The sequence below is a fragment of the Carettochelys insculpta genome, chromosome 21 (genome assembly GCF_033958435.1).
Source record: "Carettochelys insculpta isolate YL-2023 chromosome 21, ASM3395843v1, whole genome shotgun sequence".
In the NCBI taxonomy this organism is placed as follows: Eukaryota; Metazoa; Chordata; order Testudines; family Carettochelyidae; genus Carettochelys; species Carettochelys insculpta.
This window is the reverse complement of record NC_134157.1, coordinates 26018050-26039889: the sequence shown is the minus strand read 5'-3', so window position 1 is coordinate 26039889 and position 21840 is coordinate 26018050. Positions and strand designations below refer to the sequence as shown.

The following is a 21840-nucleotide window of genomic DNA, read 5'->3' as shown; positions in this document are numbered from 1 at the left end:
TATGCAAAGAATATTATTGCAGTGACTATCCAGTGTGAACCATGAATTACCATTTCCTTAAATATTTCCTTCACTTATGAATTATAAAAGTCAGGAATAATGAGATTAAAATTATCTCTATACCTGCAAAATCAAAGCTGAAATCAAGAAAGTCATGACCTATCTATGAGCAGTACACACAACAGGGATTCCCGTAAAACTGAAAATCAGCTTACAAATCCTTGCTCTATTTATTTACTACATTTATTTGAACTGAACGTTTGAATTTTGTCTAACAGGATAGAGAAGTTACTCATCGTAGTAACGATGGTTCTTCGAGATGTGTCCCCGTGGGTGCTCCACAATAGGTGTCGGGCTCGCCCTGGCGCTGCAGATCGGATCTTTCCAGCAGTTTCTGCCGGACCGCGCAAGCACCGGCACGTGCCGCTCCCTTGCACGCTCCCGGCCACGTGCGCGATCCTGTCCCCACCAGTTCCTTGACCAATCGCCTCGGATGCTCCTGAAAAACACTAAACAGAGATCCGAAGTGGGGAGGATGGGCGGGTGGTGGAGCACCCACGGGGACACATCTCGAAGAACCATCGTTACTACGGTGAGTAACTTCTCTTTCTTCCTCGAGTGTCCCCGTGGGTGCTCCACGATAGGTGACTACCCAGCAGTAACCCAAGAAAGGAGGTGGGTAATCAGGTTATGTGCAGCTTGCCCCCAAAAGGACCGCTGTCGAGAGACGGGTATCCTCTTGGAATACCCTGTGTAGGGCATAATGCTTGGCGAAGGTGTCATAGGATGACCAGGTCGCCGCTCTGCAGATGTCTTTTAGCGCAATGCCCGTGAAAAAGGCTGTTGATGCCGCCACCGCCCTGGTGGAGTGAGCCCTAGGCGGGGCCAGTAAAGGAGTCTTTCTAAGTTCGTAGCACATTTTTATACAGGATACGACGTGCTTCGAGATTCTCTGTGAAGAGAGACCTTCTCCTTTTGATCTGGGAGCGAGAGAGACTAGGAGTCTATCCGTTTTTCGGAAGGACTTAAAGCCAGCACCCTCCTCACGTCCAGGAGGTGTAGGAGCGCCTCTTTGTTGGAGTTATGAGGCTTTGGATAAAACGAGGGTAAGACTATAGGTTCATTAATATGAAACTCTGAAGAAACTTTTGGAACAAAGGCTGGACTCCATAATTGCTTCGTCGAGCGGAATAGCTATTTTGGAAGAGGCCGGAGGTCTCAGGTTTTTGAGGAGCTTATGGTGCTTCTCCTGCACCTCTGCTGTTTGGATGCCTTGAGTAAAGGCCACCCTTTTAAACAGCTATTGGAACTGTTTGAGATCGTCCGGGGGGTGGACGTCCCCTGGGTCCGTAGCCTCGTCAGGGGAGGATAGAGAGGAACCACTAGGGTAAGCCTCTCTGGATCCCTCTGAGTCCTGTTGACGGTGATACATCTTCTCGCTGGAGGCTTGCGAGGGGAAATCTCGGGATTCCAGAATCAACTCCCCTTGAGATATTTGTGTTTCCGTCCCCGTCCGCGATTGCCCTCGGGGATAGTGAACCGTCTGAGGGGACCTGTCCCTGGGGGTTTGCCTATGGTGTCTATGCCCCGCATGATAGGGGCGACCATGGCAACACGGGCACAGTTCCTGGGATGGAGACCTGGACCACTCTGGAAGCGCATACCCCCGGCGTCTGGGGGAGCGAGATCATCTGGGTGATCGAGACAATGGTGAGACTGATTTGTGATAGTACTCCAGGGGGTCAAATCCCAGAAAAGGCGAGGGTGGCCCGAGCCATGGTGACACTGGCTGGAGGAATGGGGATGGAGGCTCAGGGTAGACTGGGGAAGACCCCTGCCTCCTTGTTGGAGTTCGCAGCATAAGGGGAGGGCTTAGAGAGAGCAGCCCTGCAGCCCTGTCTGGAGAAGGGCTGCGGTGCCGGGTTTTCTTTGCTGCCTTTCCCCTCCCCTGTGGGGCTGACTCCGCCCCTTTCCGCGCCGGGGATCTCAGCCCCGCTGTCGGCGCCGCGCTCAGCATGCTTCGCTGCGGTGCCGCGCAGGTGGTCTCCCCCAGCGCCTGCAGGCCGCGTGCCTGTGAGCTCTGCACCATCAGCGCCCCGGGGGTCTGTGCCGCTAGCTGCGGTGCCACCGGTTCTGGCGCTTGCCTGGCCACCGCTCTGCTCACGGTGCGGGCCAGCTGTTTGATTATCGGAGGCTCAGCCTCTGCCATATGCACTTCCGCGCCGCCGCCGCTCGTCTGTGATTGTGGCTGGGGGCTATGTGCTGCACCCGTCCCGCTCGCTGTGGCTGCCGGCAGGGATCAGGTTGGTGAGAGCTTCCTCCGTTTTTGCACTGATGGAGTGAGGGAAGCCGCCTTCCTTTTATGGGCCCCTGCAGGTCCCTCTTGTTGGGGCCGCTCCGGCATGTCTGGCTGGAGGGCCTTGTCAAAGAGCAGCATTTTTAGCCGCATTTCTCTGTCCTTCCTTGCTCTAGCCGTGAGCTTTGCGCAGAAGGAGCATTTCTGGGTGACGTGAGATTCCCCCAGGCACCTAATACGCTGACTGTGCCCATCGGAGGCCGGCATAGCTTCGCGGCATGACTCACACTTCTTGAATCCTGAAGAGGACATTGCGGTGAGTTTTTGAGTTGTTAATAGGGTACTTAGCACCTTCTCTGTGCTCGTTCCCCTCTCGGACCCAGCCTGCTGCGGCAGGAGGCCTAATGGCCTTACGTCCCCGGGCCTCCGCTGCTCCTCTTGTTACTAAGGCTTTATATACTTTTTTTTTTTTTTTTTGCGATAAGAAAAATAACAAGCTAACTTAAAGACTGAAAGACTGAAAAGAAACTCTAAAAACACTTAAAACATTAAATACGCTGACTCTGGCCGCAGCCTGAGCGGATTCCGTCTGCAGCCGATGGCGGTTAAGGAGGAACTGGCCGGGACCGGATCGCGCACGTGGCCGGGAGCGCGCAAGGGAGCGGCGCGTGCCGGCGCATGCACGGTCCGGCAGAAACTGCTGGAAAGATCCGATCTGTGGCGCCGGGGCACGCCCGACACCTATCGTGGAGCACCCATGGGGACACTCGAGGAAGAAGCCATGACTTCTTCACATGTCTAGCTTCTTGTATCAACAAGTACTTATGTGGACCTCCTTACTGAAATATTTGATCACCTCCCAATTTTTCATGTATTTATCCTCACAACTTATCTCTGCTATCAAGAAATGCTATGACATTCATCGTAAATAGTAAACTGGACATACAGACTAAGGCCCCGATTTTTAAATGTATTTAAGCATTTCTGCATTCAATGTTGCAGTGTCTATGTAAGTTAGGATCCTAAGTCTAATTTTCAAATGGAATTTTGGTAGTTAGGAGGCTATGTGCCATTGACCATCAATAGAATTAGGCTCACAAGTGCCTGAACCCCTTTTGAAAATGCAGCTTAGGCTCCTAAATCAGTAGCAATTGCAGTGCTGAGTGCAGTGCTGCATGAATACTTTTAAAAAGTTGGAATCTATTTGTCATGCCTGAGATTATATAGGAAGTCTGTGGTGGAATAAGGAATTGAATCAAAATCCCAGGCTCGAGTCCTAATAAGTAAATGGTTCATTAAAGATTGGGAGAGGACCAGACCCACTTCAGTGGGGGTCTTATAAGACAGAAATTGTAAAATCATGGCTACCTAAAAGCTGACATTCTAGTAACACTGAAAGTGGTTCTCAAAAGCTGGGGAATTTCATTTGTTCACTTAACAGAAGCAGATAGCTGATATTTCTATGTTCTGCCCCGCTTCTCATAAAACAATAATGAAAATTAAATTGAAAAACTGCTAACTTAGCAGTTATGCCACCTCTCAATATGTAGATACATATCCTACTAACATGCAAGATTCATATATTAATGTCTTTAAACTTCCTTTGCTATGGTCTAGATCAAATAAAAAAACACTTACAGTTATAGCACAACAGTAGACCAGCTTCACCATCTTCATATACATCAATAGCTGCAACAAAATTAACCTGCAATGATAATGGGTAAGGGTAGTGTGCAGACTGATACTGAGGTTATTACAATCTCTTCTTGAGAAAAATGCAACACTTTGTCTCAGAGTCAGTGGAGATGCTCCCCTGCTGCTCAGAACAAAATCTGTTCTTCTCAAGTGTAGCCTTTGGTACCTATGCCTTTATTTGTCATTCCTTGAAAATCCATCCTTAGCAAGGGATTCAATTAGTTCTCCAATAAATATTGTCTATAGGAACATCATAATGTAGTAACAGAACTTATCTGGAAACACAAATGTTCATTGTTCATATGACGGGGTTAGAAAGGCAGAGCAGCTGTTTGATGGAGGGCAATGTGCTGATTGCTGCTAGGTAAACCTGTATGAAGCTAAAGTAGAGACCAAGCTTCTTGAACATCAGAAGGTAATCTGAGCTATCAGGGATACGTGCTGTGACTAGTTATTCCATGTGGTTTATTAAAATATGCTATGAATATGACATAAATGGAATATGCTTTATGTGAAATACTTCATGGGAGAACTCATTGGAAAGCCTGTAATCTAGTGAATACTGGTGGGAGACCCAGATCGGTGGGTGGAGGAAGGGAGGTGGCATGGAGGGTCCAAAGAGGGGAGAGGGAGGGCATGTGTGCAGGGGGTGCACGGGGGACCCACAGCAGGTGTGGGGGAGGGGGGACCTAGAGCATGTGCAGGCAAGTAAGATATGGATTCAGTGGACAGGTTGGGGCAAGGTGGCTGAGGTGGGTTAAACCTGGGATTCAGATGGAGGTTTGGGGCTCATAGGTTAAGCCTGGAGATGGCGGGGGTGGTTTGCAGGACGGCGGTTTAAGCAGGCTGGTGATTTAGGTTTTGCAGGATGGAGGGAATAGGAGAGTGGATTTGGGGGCTGAAGCAGGTAAAAAATGGGGATGGGGGTAGAAACTTTCTAGCTGCTACAAATCATTGTGCGTGTGCTGTTCTTAAAATAGGGGTGACAAAGTATAGTTTGATGTTATTTATTAAGGACAGTCTCGTATTCATGTGCATTGCAGCTCTGGAAGTACTGACTTTGTAACTGAATGTAAAAAAAATGGCTCTTCTCACTCTTTTGGCTGCAGACCCCTGGCCTACCACCATTCCAATAAATGCTATCCTTTGTCTTGGAATGAGGGAAGACATTTATTCACTTATTAGCACATGTACTTGATGTCACTCCGGTCCTTAACTGATTTTTTCTGCTTCTGAACCCCTCCTTCCTGTCCTGTGGAGGGTATGTGTGTCAGGCTGTAGATCCTGACCTCCTCAGCCATGGCTCCCAGTCCCCCTGCCTGTTCTTGGCTGGGTGCCGGGGGTTGGGGCCAGGATTCCTGGCCCCCTTGTCTGTCCGTGGACTGCTATGCTTATCTATTGAGTTGTATACTCCTGGAACGTACGCTGCTGCAGAAAATGCACCAGTTCCCTTACTTTACTTCTTCTGCAGAAAGGGAGGGCAACCTGGTTCCTCCCCCTCAATTTATGCAATGCATATGTTGTCTCTTAGGACTCCTATGCATATTCCCTTGATCAGTTGGAGGAAATGGGTGGGATATCTCTGCAGATGGCCATTTGTTTTGTGTCTGTTTAGATGTGTGCCTCATTCTAGGAAGCATACGTCAGTGGCAAGAAGTAATGACAGCGAAAAGGAGATCCGCTGCAATCATCTGCTTGACTTTTCCACCAGGCTACTGAGTTTTTAAACTTGATTAGAGACAGAGGTTTGTCTAATGTGTCTCTGTTTGAGCTGTAGACAGAACTGAACTGTACAGTTGGAGGCACTACATGTGAAGTCTAGCATGAAGTATCACTGCTGTGCCACATGCTCCAGGAGCTAGAGGCAGTGTCTGTCTGATATCTGAGGGCTGTTTTGTACTGGCTATCTGAGTGTGGCCATGGCATGGAGCTTGTGCTCTGATAGGAGCACTTTGGCCTATAACGAGTCAAGGTTGGCTCCTGTGAAATCTGGGTGAAGTACAGTGGTGACGTTTGATTTTTGGACATTGATTTGTAGTCTGAGTTCCATGAACAAATGTACTGCGGTTTTGGTAATGTGTTGGGCCTTGTTGAAGGAGCTAGCTCAGAGAGATAATTGTCTATGTAGGAGTAGATCAGGATTCCCTGGGAGAACAGGTGAACCACCATTATGGCAACAATCTTGCAGAATATTCTTGATGCTGAGAAGAGGCAAAAGGGAAGTACTTAGTATTGGCAATAGTCCTGGCCAAGGGCAAATGTATGAAAGTAGAATCGATATGTGGAAATACATCAGAGCCTGAAAATCAATTTCCCTGTTCCAGAGATAGAACAATCACAGTTAATATGATCATCCTAAATTTTTGAGCTTTGACAAACTTGTTCAGTGCTGAGGTCCAGTATGGGACTCCAACCTCCATTCTTTTGGGATATCAGGATAAAATGAAAGTGAAAAGCTTTGCATCACAGTTGTTGAGGTATTGATTCCTAACTGGAGGATGAGATTTTGATCTCATCTTAGTAAACTACTGAGAGAAGAGCCTCTGAATAGGGATGAGAAAGAGTATTGGGGGGCAGGGGAGGGAGGGAAAGGTAATGGAGTAACCATTATCAACAATTTTCAGGACCTACTGGTCTGATGTTGAGGACTAGAGCAAGTTGGTGACCAAACAATTATGATGGGTTATTCAGCTGCTGCAGTTGAGAGGCATGGTCTGTCAACACATTGACCAACATATCAAAACTGATGTTTTGAGGTAAATGGCTGTGATGTGAAAGGGTATTGGTTTGGTGGCTTACCTCTGGGAAAACAGTTTCTTTCTCCGAGAATCAGAAATGCTGGATTCAGAATTGGAAAGGGAATGATCTATGTTGAGGTTGTGGATTATATTCTCTCTTTTGTTCAGGAATATAGATCCCTAATGAGGTAAGATTGGCTCTGGAATCTTTAAGGTTATGGATGGACACATCAGTCTTTTCACTGAGCTATGTGGTGCTTTTGGAGGGAAGATCTTCAAGATCCAAGTTGCTTGCTATGTAAGCATCCCGCCTAGACACTTGCTATGTAAACACCACTGTGTAGATCAGTGGTTCCCAAACTTTTCGGCATCATGCCCCCCTTTTGATTTTTGAGAAGCCTTCACACCCCTACCCACTTCTTTACCATCATTCAACCCGCCCTTTAACAAAGAATTCAATTCATAATTTAAAATAAATATGAACACTTGAAATAAAAATCTTACTTAAAATTAAAAAATAAGTACAAATAGCATTTTTTGGTCCCTTGCACGTGCCTTGTTCAGCCCCAGCTGGCCAGCTACCTGAGCCCCATGCCAGCTGCAGAACTGACCACAACAGCCACCTGCCTGCCAGAGACCTGTGCTGCCAGAGCCACTCACCTGAGCCCCAGCTGGCCAGCTACCTGAGTCCTGTGCCACCCACCTGCTCGCCTGCCAGCTGCCTGAGCCCTGCACTACAGGGACCAGCTGCCCACCCACCAGCCATCTGCCCCAGCCATGGGCCAGCTGCCTGAGCTGCCCACCCAAGCCACATGCTGCCAGGTCCAGCCGCCCGCCTGCCATCCCGAGCCACATGATGCTGGGGCCAGCCACCTGCCTGCCAGCCCAAGCCCTGCGCTGCCAGGGCCAGTTGCCCAAGCCCTGCGTTGCCAGGGCCAGCTGCCAGCCCAAGCCGCCGGATCCCTGCAATGCCAGAGCCAGCTGCCCAAGCACTGGGATTCCCACAAACCAGCCAGCCGCCCAAGCCCCTCCCATTCCACAAAGCCAGGCACCACCAGCCCCCTGCTGTTACCCTGTCCCCATCCCCCTCACCTGAGCCAGGCACCCTCAGCCTCTCATCTAATCCCACCCTCCTCCTTCCCCCCGCAACCCACACTCACTCATCTTTGCAGGAGGCACCTAGTTCCACATGGGTCTTTGCTGGCTGCCTGCTTTTTATAGAGTCCATGCCAGGTCACCCACATAAAAGGGCAGGGACTAAGAGCTGGAAGCAAAGGACGGCTCTTTCTTCAGGTGGGAGGGAATGATGGGGGGGGGGCACAGCTGGGTTGCCTTGTGCCCCCTCTGGAATTTCTTTATGCCTCCCCCAAGGGGGCATGCCCCCCAGTTTGGGAAACCATGGTGTAGATGGACTGGGCTGACTGAAGCACTATTTTGGCAACTAATTGTCCCTCATGGACATAAGTTCAGACAGGTCATAGTGTGATTCAGGGAGCTGATAAATTAAAAATAGTGTTGAGCTTTTTATAATTAGCGTAGTCATATTTCACTGTTAAAGCTTAATGTGATATGGCAGAGGCCTTTCTCTTGAAGAGGCCCAGGAATTCCCAACCCCTGTTCTAACAGATGCATCTCATTCAGTGCTGGCAGCCCCAGGATTTTACCACGCACATGAGAACAGAATTAGGGAAAGGTGACAAAAAAGAAAGTTTGTTTCTCTAGCTGGGCTGTAATATTTTTTATCAGCATATTTAAAAGTAGGCATCACCAATGCTGGGGCTTGCTAGATAGTCTTGGCCAGATCCACAAGGGCTTCATTTATGGGTAGGACTATTCTGGAGATTGAGAAAGCATGTGAGATACAAAAAACTTGTGATAAATATCTTTTACCTCTTCCGAGGACATCTCAAAGTGTGTCCTGCCTTTTTAGCCAAATCCTGGAAAATCCAGAAATTGTCAGTGGGCATCACTCCCAAGAATGAGGCATTGGGTCTGGATAAAATTTCCTCTTTGTATCTGCCCTCCTGTTCCTCTGTGATCTCCTCTGGAGGTTGTGAAGTTCTGGATGCCATGGCCAAGACAGAAAGTCTCAGAGACTCACAGTGAGTCAAGCTAGAAGTCTGGAAGTTGTGACACCTATATGCTACCCAGAAATCACAGTAGGACCACTAGGGCAGCAGGATAGGGTTGGCATCCATGGCTGGCCAAACACTGTTATTGGTGGAGCAGGATGAGGATTTGACTGAGAAGCCTCTTATAATAGGCACCACAGGGAGCCTAGGAAGAGTAATGAAAGACAACCTCCTATGGCTCACCATAGAATCACAGAAGCCTAGGGTTGGAAGAGGTCATTTAGTCCAACCCCCCAATCAAACAGGACCAAGCTCAACGAAATCATCCTAACTAGGGCTTTATCAAGCCAGGCTTTGAAAAACCTATGAGAATGGAGAGTCCTCCACCTGCCTAGGTAACCCATTCCAGTGCTTCACAACTTTCCTTGTGAAAGATCTTTGCTGATATTGTAATATGCACCGCGACTAGCAAATGAAGGTGCATGGCATGGTACTGAAGATTCCTGTGTCTGGAAAAGACTCAGTAGTGGAGCTCTGGTGCCAAGAAGGGGAGATTATGGTATATCAGATGCCCTGAGTTCTCCTGAGTGCTGGAACTGTTGCAGTCCTGACCAAGCTAGTGCTGATAAGGAGGGAGTCAAGGATTTTGCCTGCTCTGGTGTTGGGTTGCTCACAGTTGACAAATGCTAACATTACTGCTCATACCAGTAGCATCGTCTTAATGGTGTGCACCTTGCTCCTATCCTTATCCATCATAGCCCATCACTTGTTAGGTGCATCAGTGGTACTTGCCATTCCAGATCCTTGTGAGCTTGGTACCATGCTTGGACTGTCTCAGAATACATGATACTGAGCATGCTGGTGATTTTCTTCAGCCAGCTCAAGACTCTCAGATATCTTTTAAGATACCTTTTGTGAGGGGTTTGTGGCTGATTTCTTCAACCCACAGTCCCTGAGCATTGAGGGCTGTGGGGAAGACTCACGCTTTCTAGGAGATTCTTGATGGAAGGCAGGGGAAGGCCAAAGAGGTTCTTCCACTAGGATCATTTTTTTTTGTCCGAGTTCTTTGTTCTTCCAAGACCTGGGTTTAAATTCTTGACAGAGACCATACTTCTTAGGAAAGTAGCCTTCCCTGAGGCAGCATATATGTTCATCTACCACACAGATGGTTTCCTTAAGTGACATGCACTTCTGGAAGTCTGGTGAGGGGGAAGCAGTGACCTACAAATGAGAAAATTAAGTGTTTTTTTTTTAAAGGAATGAAAAGGATTACAATTAAGGAAGAAGGAGATTGGCTATTAAAATGTTAATGAAAAAAACAGAGATAGCTGTTAGCATATAGATATTCAGGTATTTTTTAATCAATTAGCTAGTTATAGCAGTACAAAAAGGCAGTCTAGTTTTTATGGTAAGGCAGGGGTCTGCAACTGAAACAGGGAGAAGAGCCATTTTTTCAAATTCAGTTACAAAATCAATACCCCCAGATCAGCAATGCACATGAATATGAGACAGTCCTTAATAAATAACGTTGAAGCATACTTTTTGTCACCCCCGTTTTAACAACAGCACACACACAATGATTTGTGCAAGCTAGAAAGTTAACCTACCCCTTCTCCAGGCTTTACCCGCCTCAGTCCCCAAATCTGCCTTCCTTTCTCCAGGCTTACACCCCTGTCCGCAAATCTGCCCTCCACACCCAGCAGCCCCAAACTGCCATCCCAATCCCAGGCTTAACCCAACTCAGCCACCCTGCTCCAATCTGCCCACTGATTCCAGATCTCACTTGCCCCCCTCAACTGCTTTCCCTCACACACACTCTGGGTCCCCCCATACTACTTTTCCACTCCCTCTGCTCTGGGTCCCCACCAAAATTCTCAAGCCAGAAAATGCCTACAGCTTTCCCAGCCACTCCCCATCCAGTGGCACCAGCACTGGACTCACTGGGTCCTGGGGCTGGGTGGGGAGCTGGGCTGGGTACTGGGGGAGATGACCTTGCACTGCCAGATGCAGCTCCAGGCTCCAGCGGCTGCTGCAGAGTGAGGAGGAGCTGTGAGAATGGCACCCTGTGCTGCCTGGGAGGAGGTGATGGTCCCGCAGGTAGGAAAGCCTCCCCCTCCCCTGGCTCTTCCTCCATAACGCAGCTTGGCAGCTCTGGCAGGGGCAGACTCAGCCGCCCCCTCCCCCTGCTCACTTCCCCCACATGCAGTGGGTGAGGGGGAGTTCTCTGCACTGCCCCACTAAATAAGGGAACTAAACTGAATTGGTTTAACACTGGCCATTAAACCAATTCAATTTAGTTCCATTATTTTAGTGGGTGCAGTGCAGGGAGCTGCAAGAGGAGGCAGCAGCAGCAGCACCCAGAGCCACAAGTGGCTCCAGAGTCACAGATTGCTGACCCCTGGGAAACATGCAGTAACATCCTTACATACTGGAATAAGCAATTTTGGGCTGTTACAAAGGCAATCCAATCTATTGCCTCCAGATAAAGGGAAGGGCCTAGAAGATTTAAAGAAAACTTAGAGTACATAGTTTCTGTCTGGCAAGGACTCTGTTGTGGTAGTGAAATTCCCATTTACTTATTGTTTTGTTATTATGGTCATGGCAAAAGTCACTGCAACATTCTCCAGGCTGACGAAGAGAGTATGGGCCAACAATAGGCTCACTGTACACACCAAGGTGCAGGTCTACACAGCCTGTGTTTTGAGCACACTGCTGCACGCCAGTGAAACAATGGACTTTGCGCTCAAAACTAGAGCAGCGGCTTAACACATTCCACGTGCGCTGCCTTAGGCGCATACTTGGTATCTCATGGCAGGACAAGGTCCCCAATAGCGCAGTGCTTGAGAGGGCAGGCACCACCTCCATGTTCACCCTTCTCAAACAGCGGCGTATGCACTGGCTGGGCCATGTCTCATGCATGACAGATGGTCGAATACTGAAGGATCTCCTCTTCGGCGAACTGGTGTCTGGAAAGAGGCCAAAAGGGTGACCTAAACTGCGCTACAAGGACACGTGCAAGCGTGACCTCAGCACTCTCTCTATCAGTGCAAACACCTGGCATTCGCTCACCTCAGACAGGCATGTCTGGAAACAGGGAGTGAAGAAAGCTCTTGCTATGTATGAAAAGACCTTGGTGAAGGAAGCGGAAGACAGGAGAGCCCTCAGGAAGATCCGTGCCCGTGATACCAAAGCGACATCTGCTTACTGCTGTTCACAGTGCTGAAAGGACTGCCACTCCCGGATTGGATTGCACAGCCACAGAAGATGCTGCTCGAATCAGTCCAACTGGGGCGCAAACCCATGATCCCTTGGGATCGAAGGCTGCCTACTATGATTATGGTCCCCACTTCTCTAGTGTTTATCTGTATGGCCTCTATCTGGTTCTTTAATTGTTTTGTCTGCTGTACAATTAATTTTGCTGCGTGTAAACAAATTAAGGTGGTGGTATATAACTGGTTAGATAATCATGTTACAATATGTTAGAATTGATAAGTTAAATTCCAATAAAATGTTTGGTTAAGAGATAGCTGAGACTATTACTATATAAATTGTGGGGTGGGGGGGAGGGGAGAGAAAGTAAGTTGGGAAAAATAGAAAAAAGGAAACCAGATTCAAGCTTGACAGAAGTTCACCCCCAATAAACATTGAATTGTTTCATCTTTCGACTTTGGGTATTGCTGTTGTCTGTTTGCACAAGAAAGATGAAGGAAGTGGTAGAGTGATGGGATAAGTCCTCTCACAATAAAGACCACAAATAGCCTGCTAACATCTCTATTTCTAGCTGGGGCAGTTGAAGAATAACTAACTGGTCAGCCTTCTGGTGGGACACAAGGGAGGACAGTACATTTTTGGGCCAAATGGATACTGCTATCAAAGTTCTTCAATTAGCATTGTAAGGATGCAAGTATACCTACAGGAGAGGAAACTCCCCATAAATACAACATACACACACTCCATTCAAACCCATCCCAAATCTATGACGACAAAAAGCTAGGTGAAATAATTTGATGGACACGGCTCCAATTCCCATATGCCAGTGTCCACATCCCCAAAACAACCACCATTACTGGTACCAACTTGGCAACTGTGTTGGTAACCTCGGCAAACAGCAGCATTGAATGAAAGACTAACATGAATGCGGTCCCTTCTCATTCCTAGAGATAACTTTTCCAGATCAGGCTGAGGAAAATTGGCAAGACCGCATAGGAAAGCTTGCATTGCAACTACCCATACTCTATGTGTTCATTCCATCCCGCTCCCTTTCATCATTAGTATATTCACTCAAAAACATAAAAGGTTAAAAAAAAGGCCTAAAAAGTAAATTAAATATAACCATGAACCATCAAAGGAGATGAGAATTTATCTGCATGTTGAGGAAGAATATCAGCATAAGCAGATTGCTCAAAATATTCAAAGTTGGCAGGCAGCTAATGCCATATATAAACAAATAAAAATGCCTTGACTTTCAGAGACACACGCTGAGGCTATGTCTACACTATAAAATAAAATTGATTTTTCATAGATTTGATTTTTTAACCTCAATGTTATGAATTCGAACTTAACTGTCCTCAAATATTCTGGAAATTCAACCTCCCATTTCTTCGTGTTGACTTACCATGTCTCCATTGCCTTATCCAAGTTCCACTGTATAAGCAATGCATTGCGGGTACCTATCCCACAGTACCTTAATCCAGTTGCATTCTGGTGGTTTTGTACCACTGAGTTGTGGGGGGAAAAAATGCCATCATTGCTTGTGGGTGTTTGATGTCATTATCCCAGAATGCAAAGCACTCTCCCAGAATTCAGAACACCCACCAATCACGCAAAAACCAACAGGAGATCATGCCACTTTCTCTAACACAACGCTAGTGCAAGCATAGATCCTCGAATGTTTCAAGTCATTGCACAGACCATTATGGCAACTTTTGCATGTGCAAGTCTACTTGTATGGAACTTTTTGATTTGCTGGCCCCTGCCCTGAAGTGCAGCAATGCAAGAATGAGGCTGGCTTTAATGATTCAGAAGTGCATGGCAATTGATCTGTGGAAGTTTGCAATGCCTGACAGTGATCAGTCAATGGCAAATCAATTCGGGCTGGGCAGATATACACTGGGGCTCATGGTGGTGCAGGTACCCAATGCAATCTGTCAGCGTCTCCTGAGGAAGACTGTGACTCTGGGAGATATACAGCCCATAGTGGATGGCTTTACTGAAATGGGGTTTCCTAACTGCAGCGGGCCAATAGATGGCATGCACATCCCCACCATGGACCCAGACCACCTGGCCTTTGAGTATACAAACAGAAAGGAGTACTTCTCAATGGTGTTGCAGGTGCTGGTAGATCACAAAGATCGTTTCACTGGCATCAATGTGAGATGGTCAGGGAAGGTTCATGAGGTGCACATCTTCAGAAATTCTGGTCTGTACAGAAAGCTCCTGGATGGGACTTTTTGCTCATACCGGAAAAATCAAGATTGGTGATGTGGAGATGCCTATAGTAATAATGGGTGACCCTGCTTACCCTCTGCTTCCTTGCCTCCACAGGTGCCCTGGACCTTAGAAAGGATAACTTCAATTTCAGACTCAGCAAGTCCAGAATGATAGTGGAATGCACCTTTGGCCATTTAAAAGGGACGTTCAGATGCCTATTGACCCCTTTGGATCTTTCAAAAACGAATGCCCCACTGTGGTTACAGTGTACATCTGTGAATCCAGGCAGAAGAATTTCACCAATAGCTGGAATGCAGAGGCTGATGCTATTAGCAGGACTCATTCGCAGTCGCCTACAAGGCCATTCTACAATATCAATGCTGAGGCAGCAGCAATCAGGGAGGATTTGAAACATAACGTCATGAATAATCTGCCAGACAAATGACTGTGCTGTATTTCACTAGTGTAATACCATCCCCCACAGCCCAAAATGATTTGTGCTCCCCACCAAATGTGAACAATAAATCAAACCATGGCTTTCACAGGAAGAATGCTTTTATTTGCGGGGGGTTGGGGGGCAGGCAGGGGATTAAGTTGCAGGAAGAAGAATGGACATAAAGGGAGGGTTATTTTCACAAAAAGATGGGCAGCCGTGCTATTGGCCCTCTCGATCCCTGCCCAGGTTGCTCTGCTGTGAGTCCTCTGCAGACCTTGGTGTAGTGGCAGGCAGCTGGGCTATTGGCCTTCTCTGCCCTTGCCTAGGTCCCTTTGCTGCGAGTCCGCTGTGGACCCTGGCATAGTGGCAGGCAGCTGTGGTATTGGCCCTCTCCACCCCTGCCTGGGTCCCTCTGCTGCAAGTCCTCCGTGGACCCCGGTGCAGTGGTGGGCAAGCTGTGCTACAAGCCCTCTCCATCCTATGTGTTCCTGCAATGATTTGTGCATCCTACCACACATTGTTATCAAACAAAATCACACTATGGGTGTCATCAAAAGAATAAATGTATTGGGGGGGGATGATTCAGTGGCAGGGAAAAGAAGGGGTGGCAAGGGTGGTGGAATAGCCTTTCACAGTGGCACTTGGGGGTACAGCAGCAGACTTTCCTTATATTCCCTCCTCACATTCAGGGACTGTGATGATGGGGTGGAAGGCAACATGCATTCAGGGGAGTAAAGGCAGCAGGGAGTGGAGCCTGCAGTGCTGCACAGGAAGTCCTTCTGCAACTCCAGCATAAAGCACAAAGCCTCGGTTTGGTCACTCCATTACTATTATAAGGTTTGCTGCATCCTCCCTCAGTTGCGCTGTTTGCTCTCTCCTGAACTCAAGCACAGTCTGCTGCCGCTGTGTTGTGTCCCATTTGCTCTCAGCAGTTTCTGCTTGAGCCCACTCTATGTGCTGCAGGACAGGGTCCTGCTTGGACCTTTTGCACTTCCTCACCCTGTCTCCCATGATGAGGATGCCTGCTGGAAAGTGAAGGTCAAAACTGAGATACAATTCTCAAAGTGCTTTCCCATGGAATGAATGGGTATCTGTCTTTACAATCAGTGAAATTTTTTTTTTTTTGCAAGGCTCCTTAAGGCTTTTTAAGGATGACAAGGATTCAAACTGTGCATTCACAAGCCATCACTTATCCACACCATTTCATTGTGGACATGGTAAACTATTGTCTGCTTTATTTGGAGGGCGGGGGGAGGGTGCTAAGCAGGGGAAGCAAGCTGGTGTTCTGGAGCAGGGAAAAGTTCTTAAAATCGGCCATAACCTGGAGCAATCCTCTGCAAGGAAATCCTGCCTGTGCTGAGCATGCCGGTATGCAGGACTACGGTCAACAGAGGCTAGCAGCCATGCAGTGAAGGGGAAGGGTTTGATTCCACCTGCATGGATGGTTGGTGGGGAGGGATCCCTGTAAAATGAAAAGAAATATGGTGGGAAAGAGAAATGGGAGGGGAGAAGACCCAGAGAACCTGCCCACCATGTGGAGGCAGGGAAGACAGAGAGCCTGCCAGCCAGCTACGTGGTGCAGCAATGTGCTCCAGTGTAAAGTAAAATGGCAGGGAGCATTGCAAAGAAATCCAAACCAAATTCCTGTGCTTCTTTAAGCTGCCAAAGAAGACATCACCCTCCTAAGAATAACAGATCATGAAAAAGAAGAGATGATCATCCTGTGTGAGCACAAGCCTGGAAAATTTGGCAAAATGCTGTGAGGTGCCATGATAACAGATCGCTATCTGATTACCTGGCATGGCAAGGTGTGCTACCAGGGAAGCCGCAATAAGTCAGCCCTGCCCAAAAACCTCATGCAAAAAATACAAGAGTACCTGGATGAGACTTTCCTGGAGATCTCCAAAAAGGATAAAGAAAGGTTACTCACCGTAGTAACGGTGGTTCTTCGAGATGTGTCCCCGTGGGTGCTCCACATTAGGTGTCGGGCTCGCCCGGCGCCGCAGATCGGATCTTCCAAGCAGTTTCTGCCGGACCGCGCATGTGCCGGTGCGCGCCGCTCCCCCGCGCGCTCCCGGCCATGTGCGCGATCCAGTCCCCGCCAGTTCCTTGACCAACCGCCTCGGATGCTCCTGCAAAACACTAAACAGAGATCCGGAGCGGGGAGGATGGGCGGGTAGTGGAGCACCCACGGGGACACATCTCGAAGAACCACCGTTACTACGGTGAGTAACCTTTCTTTCTTCTTCGAGTGTCCCCGTGGGTGCTCCACATTAGGTGACTACCCAGCAGTAACCCAAGATAGGAGGTGGGTAATCGGATTATGTGCAGCTGGTCCCCGAGAGGACCGCTGCCGAGAGACAGGTATCCTCTTGGAATACCCTGTGAAGGGCGTAATGTTTGGCGAAGGTGTCACAGGATGACCAGGTCGCCACTCTGCAAATGTCTTTTAGCGCAACGCCCTTGAAAAAAAGGCTGTTGATGCTGCCACCGCCCTAGTGGAATGAGCCCTGGGCGTGGCCAGTAAAGGAGTCTTTTTGAGTTCGTAGCACATTTTTATGCAAGATACGATGTGCTTAGAGATTCTCTGCGAAGAGAGACGTTCTCCTTTTGATTTGGGAGCGATAGAGACTAGGAGCCTATCCGTTCTCCGGAAGGACTTGGTCCTGTCCATATAGAAAGCTAGCGCCTCCTCACGTCCAGGAGGTGTAGGCGCGCCTCCTTGTTAGAGTTATGAGGCTTTGGATAAACAAGGGTAAACAATAGGTTCGTTAGTATGAAACTCAGAAAGAAACTTTAGGAACAAGGGCTGGATGCAGCCATATGGTTACCGCCTCCTTGGAAAAACAGCGCAGGGTGGCGTTGCCATAACTGCCTCAAGCTCGCTCACCTTGTGAGCTGACGTGATTGCGAGAAGAAAGGTCGTCTTCATCATAAGGAGGCGGAGGGAAACCATGGCCAAAGGCTCGAACGGTGGTCCCCTTTTCGCATTAAGCACCAGGTCCAAGTTCCACGGAGGTGGAAGCGGTTTCTGAGGGGGGTATAGGCTTACCAGCCCTTTGAAGAACCTGGTAACCATGGGATGGGCGAACACCGTGTGCCCTTCCTCTTCGTGTCTGAACGCCAAAATGGCGGCCAGGTGGACCTGAAACGAGGATAGCGAGAGTCCTCCTCTCTTGAGGTCCAGTAAATACTCTAATATCACAGCCATAGGCACCGAAAGGGGGCTAGCTGTTTGGTAGAACACCATGCCGTAAAGCGAGTCCATTTCTGCTTGTAGGTCTTCCTGGTGGAAGTCCTCCTGCTACTTTCTAGGACTTGCTGCACTTCCTCCGTACATGTGCTCTCTAGGGAGCTGAGCCATGGATTAACCACGTTTGTAGTCGCAGGCCTTGGGGGTGCGGATGCACTATGGACCCCTGGGCTTGCGTGAGCAGATCCAGCGCCACCGGAGGGGACATCGGTGGCTGGTCCGACATGCACAGGAGTAGGGGGAACCATTGCTGTCGATCCCACGTTGGGACTATCGGGATCATTCAGGTTCCTTCCCTCCTGGCTTTGTGCAACACTTTGTGGATGAGCACTGTGGGAGGGAAAGCGTAAAGCAGGGGGCCCCTCCATGAGATCGCGAAGGCGTCCCTCAGGGGCCCCCGTCCCAGTCCTGCCCTGGAGCAGAATCGTGGGCACTTCTTGTTGTGCTAAGTAGCAAACAGGTCTATCTGGGGAAAACCCCATGCGTGGAAAAATCGGTTGCAGCAGATCGGGACGGATCTGCCACTCGTGCGTGAGTGCGAAACGCCTGCTCAGCTGGTCTGCCTTCACATTGCGAGCGCCTGGTAAGTACGAGGCTTTCAAGGTTACATTGTTGGCGATGCAGCAGTTCCACAACCGGACTGCTTCTACACATAAGGCACGGGACCGAGCTCCTCCTTGCCGATTTATATAAAACATGGTGGAGGTATCGTCTGTACTGATCCCGACTACCTTGCCTTTCAGTTGGTCTCGAAAGTGTCTGCAGGCGTTGAACACTGCTTTGAGCTCCAGTATATTTGTGTGCAGTGACTGCTCCATAGAGGACCACAGCCCTTGCGTCACCTCTTCGCCCATGTGTGCTCCCCACCCTATGAGGGGGGCATCTGTAGTAAGAAAAACCAATACGTGTGGTTGGTGGAAGGGTACCCTTGTTAGCAGGTTCTCGGGGTTTACCCACCATTGCAGGGATTTGCGCACCTCCGTTGTGGGCGACGCCATCCTGTGAACAGTGTGTGCTGCCGGTTTGTATACGCTCGCCAGCCAATGCTGCATGCTGCGCATGTGTAACCTGGCGTTCTGTTCTATGAAACGTCGCTGCTGCCATGTGGCCCAGCGGCTGTAAGCACGTCAGAACCGGCACCATAGGGCTGAAGGTGAAGCCTTGTGCGAGGGAGCCGGTGGCCCGAAAGCGAGTCTCTGGTAGATACGCCCTCACTGTAATAGAATTTATGCGTGCCCCTACGAACTCTATGTCCTGTGTGGGGTCTGTCTTTGATTTTGTCAGATTGATAAGCAGGCCGAGCGAAGAGAACGTGCCTGCTGTGACACATATTATGCGTAGTACCTCCTCCTTCGAGGCCCCTTTGAGTAGGCAGTCATTCAGATACTGGAATATAAATACCCCCTGTCTGTGCAGGTAGGCTGACACCACTGCCAAGGTCTTGGTGAAGACTCTGGGGGCTGAGGAGAGCCCAAACGGTAGGACCTTGTAAGTCGAGGGCTGCGAACCAATCTCCATCGTCTAGTGCCGTAAGGATGGAGGCGTTTGTGATCATCCGAAAACGTTGCTTGCGCAGGTACCGGTGAGGCCTCGAAAATCTAAGATGGACCTCCCCGTGAGGAAGTACCTCGAGTAGAACCCTCTCCCTTGCAGTTGCTCCGGCACTCTTTCCACTGCCCCTACGAGCATGAGATGGTCTACCTCCTGCTTGAGCCTCGCTACATGGGAGGTCTCCTGGAGGTGGGGCCCCGGGTGGAGGTCATGGCGGTGGGAGCAACTGGGAGGGGATGGCGTACCCCGTGGCTATGATCTCCAGCACCCATTTGTCTGTGGTGATCCTTTGCCACTGGTGAGGGAGGCAGCTTTACTTTTAAGGGCCCCGGAGGGTCCCTCCTGCTGCGGCCGCTCCGGCGCTTCTGGCTGGAGGGCCTTATCAAGAAGCAGCATTTTTTTTTTTTAAAAGCCTGAAGAGGACATTGTTGATGAGTCTTTGAGTTTTTAAGTGGGTACTTAGCACCTTCTTTGTGCCGTTTTCCCCGTCCGATGGCCTGCCTTAGCAGGAGGGCTGATAGCCCTAGCTCCTGGCCTCTGGCGCTTGTTACTGGGACTGGCTGAGCTGTCCCTCTCCTAGCTTGTTCGTTGTTTTTTTTTTTTTTTTTTTTTTTACAAAATAACAACCGGCTAGCTTATAGTAGCCTAAGTGCCTGAAAAAAACTTTAAGAAAAAACAGATAAAGTCGTTGAATACACTACTTGGCCTTAGCCTAGTTGGATTCCGTCTGCAGCCGACGGCGGTTAAGAGGAACTGGCGGGGACCAGATCGCGCACATGGCCGGGAGCGCGCGGGGGAGCGGCGCGCACCGGCGCATGCGCGGTCCGGCAGAAACTGCTTGGAAGATCCGATCTGCGGCGCTGGGCGAGCCCGACACCTAATGTGGAGCACCCACGGGGACACTCGAAGAAGAAGCATCCATACCCAGAAATACTAACACACTGTTCTGAGGGGCATAGAGCCATAGAAAAGCTATACCTATACCCAGCTGCAACCCACTTGTAGCATTCAGAAAAAAATACTAACCAAAACAGCTAGGCCCTGGGTGTTCGGGGACCAGCATAGAGGGGACAGGCTCCAGGTCAATGGTGAAGAGCTCCAGGCTATTGAACAGCTTCCTTGGGCCCCTGCTAGTTGCCCCCATTTTTCTCTCCATTGGCCTCTTCATCTCAGCTAACCCCAGACTCCAGAACAGGGCCTCCTGAAGAGTCCCAAGAAGCACATGCAGCTGTTCATAATAGCGGCAGATCTTTGGAGATGACCCCGACCGCTGGCTTCCTTCCTGGACTTTGCGATATGCCTGCCAGAGTTCTTTCACCTTCAGCTAACATTGCCTAAAGTCCCAGGAGTAACCTCTGGCAATCATCCCACACAACATCTTCTCAGACATGTCCACATTTTGCTTGGACACTTGAAGTCTTCTCACCTCTGATTCCTCTCCCCAAACAGCAAGGAGACCCATAATCTCCTGATGGCTCCATGCTAGAACTCTCTTGTGACCCTGAGAACTAAGCAGATTACGACCGAGTGCTCATGATTGCAAGAGATGGCTACCAATGCAGTGTAATGGCTACTGATGTAGTGTGGTGGAATGGCTAAAAGAAATTTTAGCATCTGAGTGCCCCTTATATTTTCCAGGCTTGCTGCTGACGAATTCAAATTGGTGGGCTTCCTGTGACCTACTTCCTGTGCACCTGGAGAACAGAGGAGATGGAAGCAGCCATACATAGTCGATAACCATGTAGATTTGTGGGATACATACAGGACACTTCTGGAGATTAATAAATTTGATTTAGAGACACAGCGTTTCCACATATTTAAAACTTTATGAAAAAGTACAAAAACATGGACAAGCACTCATTTTTTTATTTTTAAAACTGTATCATTCTCATAATACTACCGAAGAGCAGCTCTCAACCTCTCCAGATTACAGTCCTTTCAAAAGCCTGATTTGCTTGGTGCACCCTCCAAGTTTCACCTCACTTAACTACTTGCTTACAAAAATCAGATCTAAAAATACAAAAATGCCACAGCACATACTGAAAAATTATTATTACCATATAATTATAAATCAATTGTAATTTAAATGCTGTACTTGCATTTCAATGTATCATATATAAAGGATGTAAATAAGTCACTGCATGAAATTTTAGTTTGTACTGACTTTGCTAGTGCTTTTTATGTTGCCTGTCATAAAACTAGATTAATATCTAGATGAGCTGATATACCTAGAAGACCTCCAAATATTTGTACCCCTGGTTGAGAACACTGCTCGATAACACCAGTCCTGATACTATCTGCTTTGGTTACTTTTTAAATGCTATATGTGGGATTGCAGCTACTACAGTCAAATGGCAAAATGCCATATT

The 21840-nt window shown here is 48.6% G+C and overlaps 1 protein-coding gene across 1 annotated transcript in view; it reads right to left on the bottom strand.

Moving 5' to 3' along the window:
- The window catches only part of GARNL3 (GTPase activating Rap/RanGAP domain like 3), a 229207-nt gene that overhangs the window by 32299 nt on the left and 175068 nt on the right, over window positions 1–21840 (bottom strand). The window contains exon 24 of the mRNA XM_075015526.1: window positions 3935–4001. Within this exon, the coding sequence (XP_074871627.1) occupies window positions 3935–4001 (67 nt within the window). The remainder of the gene's footprint in view (window positions 1–3934; window positions 4002–21840) is intronic.